The following is a 16,822-nucleotide window of genomic DNA, read 5'->3' as shown; positions in this document are numbered from 1 at the left end:
TCATGATTATATCCTATCCAAACCAAGTTTAAATATCACCTAAACGCTATGCCCTCTGCTACAACTGTGAATATGTAAGCACATATATTTATCAGGTGAGACTCTGACCTTCCCAATAGAACTCAAAGTGATAAAGCCAAAGCTTTCCCAAGACAGTCGAACAAATTACCGAATGTGCTAATACCTTAACATAGTGTAGACAGTCGAACTATTAAGATAATTGAAGTCGCGCGATAATCCATAATGAACTCTTATATCATAAAGCCGGGAAAAAACATTTTGGACTGAACATACTTATTAATATCTTTCTACTTAAAATTGGTCGCCTTTCACTTTAAAATATCGTTTTGGTTTAACAAAAACTATTGAAATTAATGTTTCGAACACAAACGTCTGCAAATTTTTAGCATAAAGATGTAGACTCGCCGAGGATTATACTTATCATTTCAAGGGCGGCATCGTTGGTCGAGCAGGCACTCCTTAACGTTTCAAGGTATTTCTCTGGTGATTCGAATAGTCTCTTGTGGGCTATGTAGCTCGGTAGCATGGAGCGACAAAAACATCCGCCAGAAAGCGGGAGGCGCGGTTGCGACTGGTAGTCGAAATTGCTTCTGTTCGAACTTCGGAAATCATACCTCTTAAAAACAGACAAAAAATTAGAGGCGCCTTTTGGAGCGATCAACAATAGGCCAGCATTAACGCTAATAGTTAAAACTGTGCCACGAGAATTACCCTTTGCACGAGACACACAGACAAAAGTACGACAATTTTAAATATTAGTATTTTTTCGGCAGACACACCAGTACCAGTCACTAGGACCCGGGTTAAGTTCGAAGCCTCCCTGGAGTAAGTGACCGCAGAACGGCCCCTCCGCAAAAGCCCTACTCCTTCGATGCAAGTTTTCGAACGATCCGCGAGAATTTGAGCCGCGTTACATTGAAATATCAGACATTGGTCCTGGCAAAAACCCCGGATCACTCCAGTATGTAGAACCGGTTGCTGTGGGAGATCCGTAACGACGAAAACGTCGATTTCCCTCATTACATATAAACAAAATCGTTTCTAAATATTGGTAGGTTTTTTTTACGTATTTTAGTACATATGTGCATATATCAGGTAGTTGAACAGTGCCATAAAGGCGCGAAACGCGTGAGTTATAAAATAGGTCTAGAATTAGTGCGCACAAAATCACGCATTTTCGGATGGTGACTTTGTTAAAACTTGTTTGCTAAAATCTGTTAATGCCCTATCACCGGTTTTAGTTCCCAAGTACGAAAAAATATGTTTATCAGGGTCGACTGTAACTAGGCATATGGAAGAAATGTCTAATGATTGCGAGCGTCAATTATGGCAGCGAACTGGTTCATTCATTTCTGCCTAATTAGCTGTGGACGAAAGTACTGATATTGCTAGTACTGCACAACTGGCAATTTTTATACGTGGTGTGGATGTTGGTTTTGACATCACTGAAGAACTCCTCGGTATAATCCCTATGAAGGGAACTACAAAAGGAGAAGACATTTTTCAATCGCATCCCAAGGCAGTCGGTTCTATGTACCGGGAGCGACTCGGGATTTTTCCCGACCAAGGACTGTCATTTCAGTGTGACCCCATCTAATTTTGTTTTCGTCCCTCCCACAAATTGTCATCCTCCCAGCAGCTCCTTGCAGCGGGACTGCTCCATATTCTCTTACTCCGGGAAGGCATCGCATCCAATCCGGGTCCGTCTCCTGACCCCGGTCCTGAGAAATGGTTTTGCTGCATCTGCCGGAAAAGAATCTTTTTAGGACGGTCATACTCTGTTCAGTGTGTCTCGTGCAAGGGATGGTTGCATCGGACAGGTTGTTCTGGGCTTGATCCCAAAACCCGACGTCCACGTAACTTTTATAAATCTTTTGTGGCTCCTTGCTGTTCACGGCCCAAGGGCGTCCCGTAGTCTACGCCTTAGCGCCCCCCCCCCCCCCCCCCCACTATCTTCCAGCAGCCCCGCTGCTCAGCAAGCCACAACAAGTACCCGCTGCTGCTCGCGCCCCACGGCAGCCAACAACTCAAACAGCTGATACCACTCATAACTACTACCTTCGTAGTAGAGTTGGTAGCAATGCTGAGCATCAGCCCCTGCCCCCGTCTTCTCCCCCCCCCCCCCCCCTCTTTTCCGGCAGCAATCGTGCAGGTCAGGGAAACAGACTCTTAGTCCCTACCTCCGTTTGCACCGTCTGCCAGCACAGAATATATAGGTTTGCGACATCCCCCAATGCAGCTCCTGCCTTGGGTGGTGCCACTTTCCCAGATGTTCTGGTCTCCGCGACGGCAACCCCCTGACCGGTTTCTTCGCGCCATGTTGCCAGGTCACAAACCCAAATCATCTGGGTACCCCAATGCTTGCCCAAGGACGCCCCGTCCCAGGGCCACAACAGCCATTGCGTCCTGGCCTGCCACAACCCAGGCGTAGTCACCCGTCACTTACCCCCAGAGTGGCGACGTCTCCCCTTATGCACTTCAGAATCCTGCAGGTAAACTGTAATGGACTAACTGGGAAGATTACGGAGATAGTCGATTTCATGTAGCGGCACAACATCCGCATTGCTGCGATTCAAGAGACTAAACTCACAGCAAGATCTGCATTGCAGACCTGCTCTGGGTATAACGTCCACAGCAAAGACCGCGAGAGCGGAAATGGAGGCGGTCTCGCGTTTATCATACACCACTCTGTGCAATATTATATATTTGATCCTGGCATCGACCGCAGGGACAATGTCTTAGAACGTCAAGGCCTATCTCTCCGGTCAGGCGATGCAAACCTAGAAATCATCAAGATCTACATCCCTTCTGCCACCTGTTGCCCCAGTGGATACCTCCCTAATATCAGGGCCTTACTCACTGGCAACAATCGCATTATCTTAGGTGATTTCAATGCCCATCATGATCTATGGCATTCAAACTTGCGGGCGGACAGTAGGGGTGCGATGTTGGCGGATCAAATAGAAGAAACGACGTTCTACACAATAAACGGAGACGCCCCCCACACGTATGGTAGGAAGCTGTCACAGCTCGCCAGATATCTCAATCGTGAGCGCAGAACTCGTAAACTGCGTCAACTGGCAGACGATGGTAACATTGGCATCCGACCACCTGTCCATACTTATTTCCCTTGAGCGTACCGCCGACTTCATCGTCACTGAAAAACGCACTTTCATAAACTTCAAAAAAGGAAAGTGGGAAGAATATAAATCCTTTACAGACAGTCGCTTTGCTGCCCTCCCTATCCCGACTGATGCCCGCCAAGGGCAGCGTGCCTTCCGTAAGGTCATTAAATCCGCCTCGGCACATTTCATTCCCGCCGGGAGAATTCCCGAAATACGGCCCCACTTCCCGGCGGAGGCCGCAAACTTAGCGAGAGAACGTGACCTTATAAGACAGCTTGATCCAGGCGACCCCCAAATAAGGAATATAAACCAACGCATCAGATTGCTTGTGGATGAACACAAGCGGGCGAAATGGGAGGAGCACCTAAGAGGTTGTAACCTCTCTACCGGTGTGGTAAACTTTGGTCCACCGTAAATTCCCTATCGAATCCGAATAAGCACAAAGACAAAGTTTCCATCGCCTTTGGCGACAAAGTGCTGTCGGACACGAAAAAATGCGCGAGCGCTTTCTGCCGACAATATATAATGCATCCTACGGTCGACAAAGATAGACGGAGAGCCAATAGACATGCACCGCTAAAGAGGTTGAGGACGCCATTGGTCGTGCTAAACCATCCAAAGCAGTGGGCCCAGACGGCATAGCCATGCCGATGCTTAAAAGCCGAGGGAAAGAGGGTTTCAAATATTTGGCGCATGTCTTCAATCTGTCTCTTTCCACCTTTGTCATACCTGAGAAATGGAAAATGGCCAAGGTGGTCCCACTACTAAAGCCTGGGAAACCAGCTAACATAGGTGAGTCGTATCGTCCGATATCTCTCCTATCGCCAGTGGCAAAGACGCTTGAATCCATTTTGCTCCCTTATTTCCAAGCAAATTTGCAGCTAGCCCCTCATCAGCATGGCTTCAGAAAACTCCATAGCACTACCACCGCGCTAAATGCCATTAGCACCCAGATAAATTGCGGTTTAAATCAATACCCCCACCATAGAACAGTACTCGTAGCGCTAGACCTATCAAAAGCTTTCGATACGGTCAACCATGGCTCGTTACTGCAGGACCTGGAAGGGTCTACCCTTCCCCCATGTCTTAAAAGGTGGACCGCAAATTATCTGGGTGGTCGGCAGGCATCGGTGCAATTTAGAAACGAAGCATCAAACCCAAGGAGAATTAAACAAGGGGTGCCACAGGGTGGTGTCCTATCCCCACTTTTGTTTAATTTCTACATATCTAAGCTACCTTCACCACCGGAAGGTGTCACAATCGTTTCCTATGCCGATGACTGCACAATAATGGCCACAGGCCCAGGCCCAAAGATCGATGCGCTATGCAATAAAATAAACGGCTACCTCCCTGACCTCCAGTTTTTTCGCCTCGCGAAACCTGGCATTATCACCGACTAAATCTTCCGCGACCTTATTTACAACATGGACGCCCCAAATGTCGACCATTTTGAACATCCACGTCGATGGCACTACGCTACCGTCTGTCCTGCACCCCAAAATCTTGGGTGTGACGTTTGATCAGGGTCTAAATTTTGGTGAGCACGCAGCCGCAATTGTTCCGAGAATTCAGAGCCGTATCAAAATCCTCAAATCCCTCCCTGGCAGTACTTGGAGAAAAGATAAAGAAACGCTCATGACTACATACAAAGCAATTAGCCAGCCGATTACGTGCTACGCGTCACCCATATGGTCGCCAAGCCTAAAAATCACCCACTGGAAGAAACTACAGGCCTGCCAAAATACTGCTCTCAGAATCGCCACGGGCTGTCTTCTTATGTCCCCAGAACACCATCTGCATAATGAGGCGAGAATACTCCCCATCGGGGAGAGAAATGAGATGCTGACCAAACAGTTCCTGTTGAATACCCAGAAACCTGGGCATCCCAACAGACATCCGATTGATGAACCAGCACCGCATAGGGGCTTAAGGAGTCATCTCCGTAAGCATTTTGAGGAAATACGGCACCTGAGAACCCAGCCGTATGAAGTGAAAAACACAAGCAGGTCCTTGGTGAACTCCATAAACAGGCGTCGGACCTTTATGCCGGGAATTGCCCGGTGAATCCAGTGCTTAAAGGAAATTATCCAAAACTTGCGGAAGAGGAACGCATACTCCCCAGGGAAACGCGTGTCACTCTTGCTCAACTTCGTTCTGGATACTGTAACAGGTTAAACTCTTACCTATCCAGAATCAGCCCCGACATACAAAATGTATGCCCCACTTGCAACGTGTCCCCACATGACACCAACCAACTCTTCAATTGTAATGTGGAACCAACGCCTCTAACACCCCTTTCCTTATGGTCCACCCCTGTTGAAACGGCAAGTTTCCTTGGACTCCCGTTTGAGGATATTGATGACAATTTGTGATCGGTCGCGGCTATTAGGTGGGGCGAGCATTGCTACAACAACAACACAACATTTTTCAATGTGTTGAGAAATGTGCTCGTCGTATGAACATACAAAGGGAAACAATTGTGTGTTGCAACAGAGGGTGCAAAGTCAATGACCGGTTGCAAAAGTGGCTTTATTGGAAGGCTGAAGCAAAAATTTAAAGACAGTAATATAAACGATAGTTTTCTAGCAAATCATTGTCTTTTACACCAAGAAGCGATCAGTGCAAAAGCACTAAAGCTACCTGATGTGGTGAACACGGTCAACCTTCTTCGGCATCACGCGCTTAATCATAGAGAGTTTAAAGACTTTTTTAGAATTTGTAGAAAACGAGCATACCGATATACCTTATTACTCAGAAGTCCGTTGGTTGAGTCGAAGAGCCACACTAAAGAGATTTTATGAACTAAACAAAATACATTTAAGTATTTTTGGTTAGTTTTAAGTAAAACCTTATATAAAAGTTTCTTACGGGCCGATTCTGAGCGTTACCGGTAAAATAGTACCCAGAACATTATGTAGCCGAAAATCGTTACCAATTCTTTTATTCGCGATTCTGGCCAAAGTGGTAACGCTGTCATCACCGAAAAACTCACCAATGTTTGTGGTGAAATTTAAAAGTTGGTTTTCTTCGCTTTATCCATGGCGGAACGATACAAAGTGGCAGCATGCGACAGCTGAATATAAACTCTTTTATTTGATTTGATACATCAACTTCCGGCGCAGTACGATTTTGACATTCGTCTATCGAATTTACAAAAACAAAGTACATGAAATTTTTATTTATGTTTGTAGGTATGTCACAATGCTGCCACCTTGTATGGTTCCGCCAAAGCTTTACCGAAAATGTGTCACTCGTAGATACGAGGTTAACGAATAAACGAGACGATGTGTACTATTATCTTTACTTATTTGCGCTTACAATTCTTTATTTTTCAGTTTTGCGTTTTTCTAAAGAACAGCTGTTGTTTGGTTATTTCGATGTAACCACCTACTTTTGTGGGTAAAAAATTATCCGGCTACTTTCGCGGATAGAATACCAAAAGGGTGTAAAAGTTTCCACATGATTTCGTTACCGTGGTGAAGAATGTTGTTACCACACTAGAATCGGGGCGTTAATGTCTCAATTTCGCTATTTCTTAGGAGCATAAACAATTGCTATTTCCCCGAACTTTTAGATAACGAATGTATAATGGACTTGGCCTTTTTGACGGATATTACGGAGCATTTGAACAGCTTGAACATGACTTTGCTTGGACGAAATCGTCTTATTATCGAAATGAGTGATGCAATTGATAGTTTTAAGAAAAAGTTAGTATTGTGGAGTCGGCAAATTTCAGAGCAAAATTTTTCGTTTTTCCCTTGCCTTCGGAGTCTATCAAAATCTCAGACTATAGATTTTGAAAAATATACCAAGCTAATTTCGGAATTGGAAAAAGAATTCTCTGAACGATTCGCCGAGCTAGCACCACTGAAGCTTCAGTTTGAGATGTTCACTTCTCCTTTCACTGTTGATGCTTTTAATGCACCTTCACATATGCAAATGGAGCTAATTGATCTCCAATTTGACACGCCTTTGATAGCAGTATATAAAGAATCAGACATAATAAATTTCTACAAAAATCTTTGCCCACAGAAGTATGAAAAAATACGTGCATTTGCAGCAAAAATTATTGCTATGTTTGGAAGTACATATTCGTGTTAACAATTTTTCTCTACAATGAAACTCAATAAGACACGTTTAAGAAATCAGCTTTAAGATAAAAATTTGAGGGGCTTATTGCGCCCCGCCACTGTAAAAAATATACAACCTGATATTGACGCAGTTATTTCAAATAAATCCTGCCGCTAAATACCAAAAAAAAATATTTATATATGTATACAGTTGATGCTGAAATTTATGTTTTTTGTACCTTGGAGAAACTTGAAGGAAAGAAGTTTAAATAAAAAATAATTTTAGTCCCATATTGCGCTCTCTTTTCGTTTATTTTGTTTATAAACATGTTTACATATTTACCGTCATATGTGTATGTAGTGGTCGACATGTATACGTGGCTACATTCCTACCGCTCCCCATCCCTTGCCAAGCACTTTAGCGGTCACGACGTCGCCCAGGACGCTGGCTGTGGGCAGCCTGGCTGGGGATCCCTAATCTAAGCTGTTAACTTTTCCTTCTTTCAGATTAGTGGGCTGAATTCTTCGTTCTTTAGAGACATGAAATGAAAAAGTTTTTATACAAAAAGGGGAATTCGTGTTATGAGAAACGATGAAGTGAACCAATATTTGTTTACGAATATGAATAATATTTTGTTTGTAATTTTCTTCATTAAAATCAATTACAAGCCGCAAATAGAAAAAATATATACATATATACAAGTCAGTAAAGTTATAATGTTTATAGGAATGATGGCAGGTGAAAAATTTTAACCCAAATAAGCCTAAAGCGGGATTTTCCTTAGGGAAGCGAGTGTGAGATGGAGCAATCTTGAATTCTGCTACCACTCTAAGATCGTGTAGCCTGAATGGGACGCGAGACGCACGAGAAGTCTTCTTCTTCTTGGAAGAGGGACATATCTCTGGTGGTTGAACTTATAACCGCCATATTGCAATCGGGAGGCATGCACAACGGCTGAGTGCTCCCCTTAATTATTACTGCAGAAGCTGCAAAGGAGGAAGAGAGAAACATTCAAGAATGTTCTGTGCGATTGTCCTGCGCTTTGACACAAGACGAAGAAATTTCTGGGATCTCCCATCTTTGACGATCTTTGTGATCTGACTAAGTTGTAACCTAAGAAATTCCTGACGTTTGCTGAATCACCCTGTTGGTTTGAGTAGGGGAGAGATCGACGTGGTATCACAACGGGAGCTTAATGGGCCTAAGTGCACTGGTGATCACACCGGTTGCCACTCTAACCTAAGCTTAAAGCCAAAATTTTTTTAAAATTTAATAGAAAATGTGTAAAAGCTTACGTAAAGAATTAACAGAAAAACAATAAAACATAAAATCATCTAATTGCGCTCGAAAACCATGTCAATATCCATCTTTTGCCAATTTAATGTTATATACTAGTCCTAAAAGGGCCGCCGTGGTCTGATGGTAACGTGCTCCACCTAACACAACGATGATCCTGGATTCACGCCACAGGCAAAGCAACATAAAAATTTTAGAAAAAAGGGTTTTTCAATTAGAAGCAAATTTGTCTCAGCGGGGTCGCCCCTCGGTAGTGTTTGGCAAGTACTCTCAGGGAAAACTCATATGCCTTGCAGATGCCGTTCGGAGTCGGCATAAAACATGTAGGTCTCGTCCCGCCAATTTGTAGGAAACATTAAAAGGAGCACGACACAAATCGGAAGAGAAGCTCGGCCTAAAATCTCTTTGGAATTTTATCGCACCTTACATTTATTAATTTTTTATTTTAATAGTCCTAAAACATACATAATATGTATTTTCTGAGAAAATCGGATATTGAAAAATAAAACTTTTTTCAGTTTTACAATGAACACAATTTATATTGCCTGCGAAGTGTACCAAATTCAATCTCAACTGATACATTCTGATAATGATTTTGAAATGTAAAAGTGCATTTTTTTTGTAAAATACCTATGCAGATCAAAACACTAAACACCGAAGCAGCGAATTTCAAATATTTGTTGCAGAATCTTAATCTGACGGTAAATGCCATGTACTTATATTTTTATTTAACTTTTTTTGGAAAATAAAATGAGGACAGTTTTTAGGATTTTCATTTCATGGAGTTTGGAAATTGTATTCATTAGTACCAATGATTGAAAAGCTTCTTAGATAAAATAGTAAAAACACATGCACTTGTTCCCGGTTGATCTGCGCTGCATTCCGGATGAGGTTCTTCATGAATAAATGCTCATAGTTTTTTATTAGATAACGGGCACTGAAAAATTATTTCACGAGTGGTTGCTTTATTCTTTGCAGATAATGACCACGTTACTTTTTGTTTTTATAAGAAGGAGACGTTTGTTATCTCATTAATTGTAAAATTCCTAGTAAGTTAATAGTTACCGTGGTTAATAAATATTGTTTGTCTCAACCAAAATGTCTGTAATCAATTCAACGTTTTTTTTATATACCATTACAATTTCGATATTTTCCATTCCATATTTACCGAGATATAAACATTTTAAAGGCGATGAATAAAAAGGAAGAGGATAACAATAAATAATGGTCGTTCCATTTGCCTTAAAAGTTAAAAATCAAATCATAACGATTTCAGAAAATACTATTCACAATGTCCGGGAACGAGGTCTTATATGAACAAAGTCCCAACTCACTCAACTTCGCAATCGCCTCGAGATAATGGAAATCTAGTAAATTAAACCATTATTCAAATAAAGCCCTCTATACACCTCCTTGCGAACGTGAGGGTTTTTTCTACTGTCAAAGATCGTTGTTATTACTCCGATTTTCGCAACAATTGAAACTTTAAAATATCTTTTGAAATGATATGTTTAAAAGTAATTAAAAATAGTGAATGCACATATTTATGTATTTTACAAACACATACTCAAATACATATGTGCGTACGCAATTCCAACGTATGTGAAAATCTAATTTGGACTCAAGTGATGTGCAAAAGTGTTCAAACGGAATACTTTGATTTTCCAGATATTTCAAGGCTCATCCTTCACGTCCACGCTCACTGGACTTCTTAAGATTGCGTGGCTTACGAACTTTTCGAGACATTTCGGAAATATGAATTTTGCAATAAAAACTTGTAAATATAAAAGTTATTGACAGCCTCCACACATCAACCTAACCGTAACTGTAAACAATATTGGCTTTAATAATCTGATCTCAGCTGCAAACTGAAAAAAGCCTTGCCCTAAGAAAACAAATTGGCAATGAACTTGAATTAGCAAACATACAGTCTTAAGAAAACAAAGTTATCTACTCAGCTGCAATAATAATTCAGACTGCAGGCTTATGCCGCACTCTTGGGCAGATAACTTTAAGTTAAGGCGTGGCACATGCTCATTAAAAATGTCTAGAATCGAGCCATGCCCGACAAAACCTTATAAAAAGTTCTCAATATGCTATTTATCTCCTAAAGTGTATTTATAACAATTAAATTATTGGCACACATTTTTGGAAACAGGCGTTGCAGCGCCTCTTATTTGATCATGCATTGGGTACCGTTTCTGAAGCCATAACTCGAAGACCGTTTGACGTAACTTTAACATTTTTAAATGGGTGTGGCAACCTCTTTTAACCAATGAAGAAGAATTGACCTACTGTAGAAAATCTTGTTACACTTATTTCCTGTACAAAGAGGAATACTTCATATAATAGACGGCCAAAATCAATAATCAAATCAAAAAATTAAAATAAAAGAGCTGTTTGGCAGGTCCCATAAGTACCTAGAAAACTCGTTCGTTATTTCCATATTAATTTCTCCCGTTTATTCAAATAATAAACTTTATATCACTCCACTTCACACATATTAGCCATCATCTAGTGAGTTTTCTAGCTCTGTATCCCGCTCAATTCTCACATCATTGGGAGATTGGAGAAACAGACGCCGTGATATTTTTGTACAAATGAGTTGTAATAGGCAGATATCGCTGCTGTGTTTCATTTAAAACATGTGTATAAAGGTCAAACAGCGACATCTATGTTTGAAAAAGTTTAATATATTAAAGGCAGCGTTGCCAAACTCAAGACAAGAAATTAAAAAATTAATGAGTTTGATGGCGAATAAGGACAAAAGGAAGTACCTGCTGACATCGAGCAAAGAGTCAGCCATAACTTCAAAATAGTAAAAGACTTCGTTTATTTAGGAACCAGCATTAACACAAGCAACAACATCAGCTCTGAAACCCAGCGACGAGTCACTGTTGCCAATAAATGCTACTTTGGACTAGGTAGACAACTGAAAAAGAAAGTCCCCTCTCGGCAAACGAAAATCATACTCTACAAGTCACTTATCGTACCCGTCCTGCTATACGGCGCGGAACATGGACCATGAGAACATCAGATGAAGCGGCTCTGGGAGTTCTCGAGAGAAAAGTTCTTCGAAAGATTTATGGACCTCTACGCTTTGGCGATGGCGTGTACCGAAGAAGATTTATTGATGAACTGTACGAGCTTTCGCAGACATCAACATAGTCCAGTGAATTATAATGCAGTGGCTACGCTCGCCATGTTATGCGAATGAAAGATGATTCTCCGACCAAGAAAATATTTTTATCGGAACCCGCCTATAAAAGCTGAGAAAGAGTTGCGGCCCCCACTCCGCTGGAAATAACAGGTGGAAAAAACGATATAAACTCCCTTGATGTGACCAATTGGCGCCATTTGGCTGAGCAAAGAAGTAAATGGCGCGCCTTGTTGGACAGCCATAACCGTTTAAAGGTTAAGCGGTGTCATACAGTTCATTTAGTTTCAGTTTTTTGACACTCAGTGTTGTCAAAAGGGGGTGTTCATTAAATAACTTTTGCCGATTTTATTAGAATATGTCATATTTATAAAAAAATAAGGACATAGACTTTCTTCACAATAGTTCAATTCTTCTTCCAATATTGGCTATCGAAACGCAGAATAATGAATGGTCTAAGGAGGAGTGGTGAAAAACCTACATATTTCAAATATTTTAGTTTCTTAAATTTCTTGAATTTGAAAGTAAAATACGATTGTTATGAAGATATTTTTGGCAAATATAACACCTTTTACTTTGGTATATGATCCTTTATTAAAAAAAAGTTAAGTTTATAAAATAGGCGTGGTGCTTAACCAATGTGGGCGGATTTTTACTTGATACGTCAATTGGTCTCCTGAAACGTTGGACAATGCTTGATTGAAAAATAGGAAGGGCCACGCCCATTTCCAAAAATTATTGTCCTCTTTCATATTTTTGTTATAAATACACTATAAATAAAACAGCATATTTACAACTTTCAATGGGAATGTGCTACGCCGTACGCTGGTGTAATCTACCTGTGGGGCGGTACAAATTTTTAAGACCACTCTAATATTCATATGTATGTATGTATGTATGTCAAACAAAGATTTTGTTTTTAAATCCGGGTTTTCCAGTGCGATTTTGAACTCCTGTTAAATTTGACTAGAGTTTAACCTTGCCGCTTTTTTCGATAACATAAATTTTGCTGCTCATGTCAGCTTACGCGGCCGAAGTGCCACTGAAAAGCCGGCCTTAGTATGTACATATGTTGATTTTACGAGTATGTATACATATGTATGCATGTTTGAATTTAATTATGTGTATATATAAGCCTTCATACATATACATATGTATGTGACCCGGCCTATGAAAACGTAGCTTATGACTCAAAAAAAAATAATTCAAAAGAAAAACTACTAAGAAACTGAAGAAATGCGTTCTTTATCTTTAATAGCTGTTTCTTTTTTGAGTCATAAGCCACCTTTTCATAGGCCGGGTCACATATGTAATACTCCTATATTGCTACAAAAGGCTAGGTACATTCCCAAACATCAGGGTGCCGATATATTGCCGCTTAAATGTTTTTGTTTTTGTATTCAATAATCGAATGTACCTAAATTTAAATGTTTTCTTATCACACTTATGCTGCTACAATCACAAAAATTTTATAGTCTATCTTGTTTTGATTTCGAATTCAAAACATATTGCGAGCATTTTCTATTCCCCCAGCGGGTAAGGGGGTCAGAATATACCCGCGGTAGGTATTCCTGTCGTAAGAGGCGACTAAATACCAGATTCAAGGGGTGTGTAGCGAAACCCTTCAGGTTGCCAGCGCAATATATAGCTTCTCCAAACCCAATTGTCAACCTCACCTATCCGCGGCGAATCCTGTTTCACTAACAGACGAGGCTCTGGTGACCCCAAGCTCCTCATGGAACTTGGGGGTGGGGAGGGATGGGATGGCCTGAAGGTTTAATGTGGCCACATAAATCGTTCCCGAGATGGTCGGGCTAGCACCTTAATGGTGCTGTGGTACCGGAGCGTACCGGATCTGTATCCGGCAAAGGACCATCACATCGATAACACTCCCCAAAGCCATCGGGGAGCAACCTTATCGCTACAAAAAGAACAACAACAACATCATTTTCTATTAGCAATATAGGAGTATTACATACATATATGCCTTCATAGATATACATATGACGCAAGTATGTAAGTGTGTATATATGTTATTCAGTCTAAACTCAAGTGCGAATTGACTGTATTAATAAACCTTAAAATTTAAATAAACTTGAACTTTAGGTAGTTTCATATTGTTAATGTACATATCTATATGTATCATGAATGACTGTATATGTATTATGTATTTATGAATGCATGTACTATATAAGTGTATAAAAGTTTGTATGATTAGACATTCGTTTCAGTATATGATAAGTTCATGAATATAACGGCTTAATTATAAATTTAAGAGTTCACGAATGTACTTCATACATTTTAATGAAATTACTTCTACTGAACGGATTCTTAATATGTAAATCTCTTAATTATTAATTAACATGATTCTTCCCAGATTTTATTTTGTTCTGTTCAATTATTGTTTTTAAGTATAAACTATTTATAAGCCATACAAATTTTTACAGCATTTTTACTTATATGTACGCACGAATGTACTACCATACAGTACATATTTAATATGTTATTTTTGTTCTTTAAATGAAACAAAATGTTTCTAAACTCCAGTCTGCTTTTGGCAAAGTATTCGTTTGTTGTTTAAAATAATTTAGTACGCCATTTTAAATTTGTTGTGTGTTTGTATGTATTCGACAAGTACCCCCAAACAATCATATAATTCAATAACTGTAAACTACTCAAAACCAGACATGGGTTTTTAATGTTATTTTTTTTTTAAATCAATTAAAATGTGTACGCGGTATAGTTTAGTCTCGCTCTTCAACACTACCGTCTTGCCTTGACCGTCTAATGGAATATTATGAAGAAGAACGAAAGACTTAAAATTTTGATTTTTCTGAATGGCATAGCTGGAAAAAAGGGTTTGGTCCTAAGGACGGTCTGTATCAAAAGCCGGTCTTAAATCTCATCCGTGCAGATTCACGAAGGTTCCTTGTCGAATTACGCCAGGAGAATACATTCCCAAAATTTCCTTGTACATATAAGAGTATAAAGCACGGAGTTTTTTTTGCAACTGAAGTGTTATTATAGAGCACCTTATCTGTGGTACAAAGCTCGTTGAAACTGCTGGTTTCCTTGCAGTTCATTTAGAGGATTTGTCCATTGGGCAAGGAAGTACTTCTGCGACCGGTTTGCATGGATTTTCGAATTTTTTAGTAGTTTTTAAGAAATCAAGAAATTGTAATCGTTTCCTTTGTTACAGCACTTATCAAAATCAATTTAATTTCGTATTTAACCGAAATGAAAAGATATCATTAATGATGAAACGTTAAACCTTATCACGAAGTGTGCCAGCGTACCCATAGCAAACATTCGACTGTGTATGTGAAGTTAAAGTTAGAGGCGAGTGTTTACTAATATTTTTAACGTTAGCAATTGAAACCAATTGTCAGCGAAACGAAATCATTTTGCTTCTCAAAGAACCGAAATGGAATCGTTTCTTTTGGTGAATTTATTGATGCACAATCCTTGTAATAATTACTTGGGTCATACTTGTGACAATTCAAAAGCAATCACGTTGTTTTTAGCTCTTTTAAAGAATTACATGGTGGACTTAATTTTGAGGATAAAAATTGGTCAAACAAATCACCATTAACATTCTGCAGAGAAAAGTAGAAAATAGTGACTGTATTTTATAATATGTTTATAATATAACCACACCTTTATCTAAGCTCTGTTCAGATCATTATTTAAACCAAGGCTTACAACAAATCAATTTATCAACTAACAAAACTTTTTTGTTTCTACATTACGTTCTCCGAAGCTCATTAAATCCTGGACAAAATTGTTGTTAAGACGAAATTTCTCTAGAATATTTCGATTACTCACCAGGAGCAGGACTTGATTACTTTCGGAGTCCTTGAAAATTTTTAAAGTACTTTTGTAAAAGTATTAAAGTCAAATTAAACTATAAGATACAATCATTACTTTCTTTCTCGAATTTCAGACTTACGTTAATAATTAACTTTCAATTTAAATATAACCTTAATTGATAGATCAGTATCTTTTTTCTCTTGTCTAAATTATCTATTTTCTTCAATAATCTCTCACTTTGACTTGTGCAATTGTACGAGTATTATTTGTTTGTTAGTAGCGTGTACTATTGTTATGGTTGATGTCACTAACAACGGGCTCCGAAATGGTGTTAACAACGGCTGTATTATCCATCATTGGTCCCATGCTCTCCTACAGCTATACTAAGTGACCATCCGCATCAGTGTAAGCCAGCGTCGCACCACTTGTTCCATTAAAAGTGCTTAAATTTGCCGGATCATAAGCTCCACTAGTGGTCATTAGTAGATTTCCACTGATGCCCGCAGACGTGGGAATATTTAGAATTTGAAGGCTTCCTGTGGCAGTGGGCACGCCCACACCCACTAAGTTTGCACTCAATAGTTGTTGTTGAGGTTTAGTCCTATTTGGATCCTTAAGAATGCCATGCGGCTGTTTAGAGGTACTACTTGGAATTGTCGACATCATGCTACCATTACCCGTTATGCTTGTGGTCTGAGTTGAGCACGAATTGTTAGATATATTGATTTGATGTAGTTCGTGCAGCATTTGAATGTTGCTTGTACCAACCATGCTGGTGTTTGTAAGCTGAGTAACGTCGGGCGGTGGTACAACGCCACGCATAATTCCACGACGAAGGGTCCCACTACCCCTACCTACTGATCCAATCATTGAATTACCACTAATAATAGATGCCTGCGATATAGGTTGAAGATGTGCCATTGGCAGTGGAGGCACAGTAAAGTCTAATTGAGGAGGATAGTCCTATGAAATAAAATACAGTAGAATTCCCATTAATTTTCTTATTGGTTTATACATATGGTCAAAATATTTGTTATTTGCACCCTACAAACCACATTTGGAGGGCTTTTAATACCGAGCTCTAATATGAGCGTTTTAATGGTATTTTCCAAAAGTGCTAATGTAAATACTTTTGCTACTTTGTCAAGCATTTTACTTCTATCGGGTTGATCGCCTGGATATTAAAATTAAATTGTCGGAAAACATAATTTTTAATGGCCTTGTTTATTTAAAAAATGTTTTGTGAGCTCGAGGCCTTGCTTTGAATAAAATACTATGTTAATATTCATACATTTATTTGGTCGATATTTCGACTTCAATCTGAAGTCATTTTCAAGACTTT

At 39.7% G+C, this 16,822-nt stretch overlaps 1 protein-coding gene across 5 annotated transcripts in view; it reads right to left on the bottom strand.

Moving 5' to 3' along the window:
- sns (sticks and stones) overlaps nt 1–16,822 on the bottom strand; it is a 1,009,476-nt gene that overhangs the window by 21,271 nt on the left and 971,383 nt on the right. For 2 of the 5 annotated variants that reach the window (XM_067773053.1, XM_067773054.1), the window contains exon 22: nt 13,700–16,443. The exons of 1 other annotated variant lie outside the window; for it this stretch is intronic. In XM_067773053.1, coding sequence (XP_067629154.1) covers nt 15,859–16,443 — 585 coding nt within the window. In that variant the 3' untranslated portion in view covers nt 13,700–15,858. Of the gene's footprint in view, nt 1–13,697; nt 16,444–16,822 lie in introns of those variants that run through there. 2 more of the 5 variants (XM_067773057.1, XM_067773055.1) reach the window with 2 other exon arrangements.

This window comes from Eurosta solidaginis, chromosome 3 (assembly GCF_040869045.1).
Source record: "Eurosta solidaginis isolate ZX-2024a chromosome 3, ASM4086904v1, whole genome shotgun sequence".
Taxonomy (NCBI): domain Eukaryota; kingdom Metazoa; phylum Arthropoda; class Insecta; order Diptera; family Tephritidae; genus Eurosta; species Eurosta solidaginis.
This window is presented reverse-complemented; position numbering and strand designations above follow the sequence as displayed.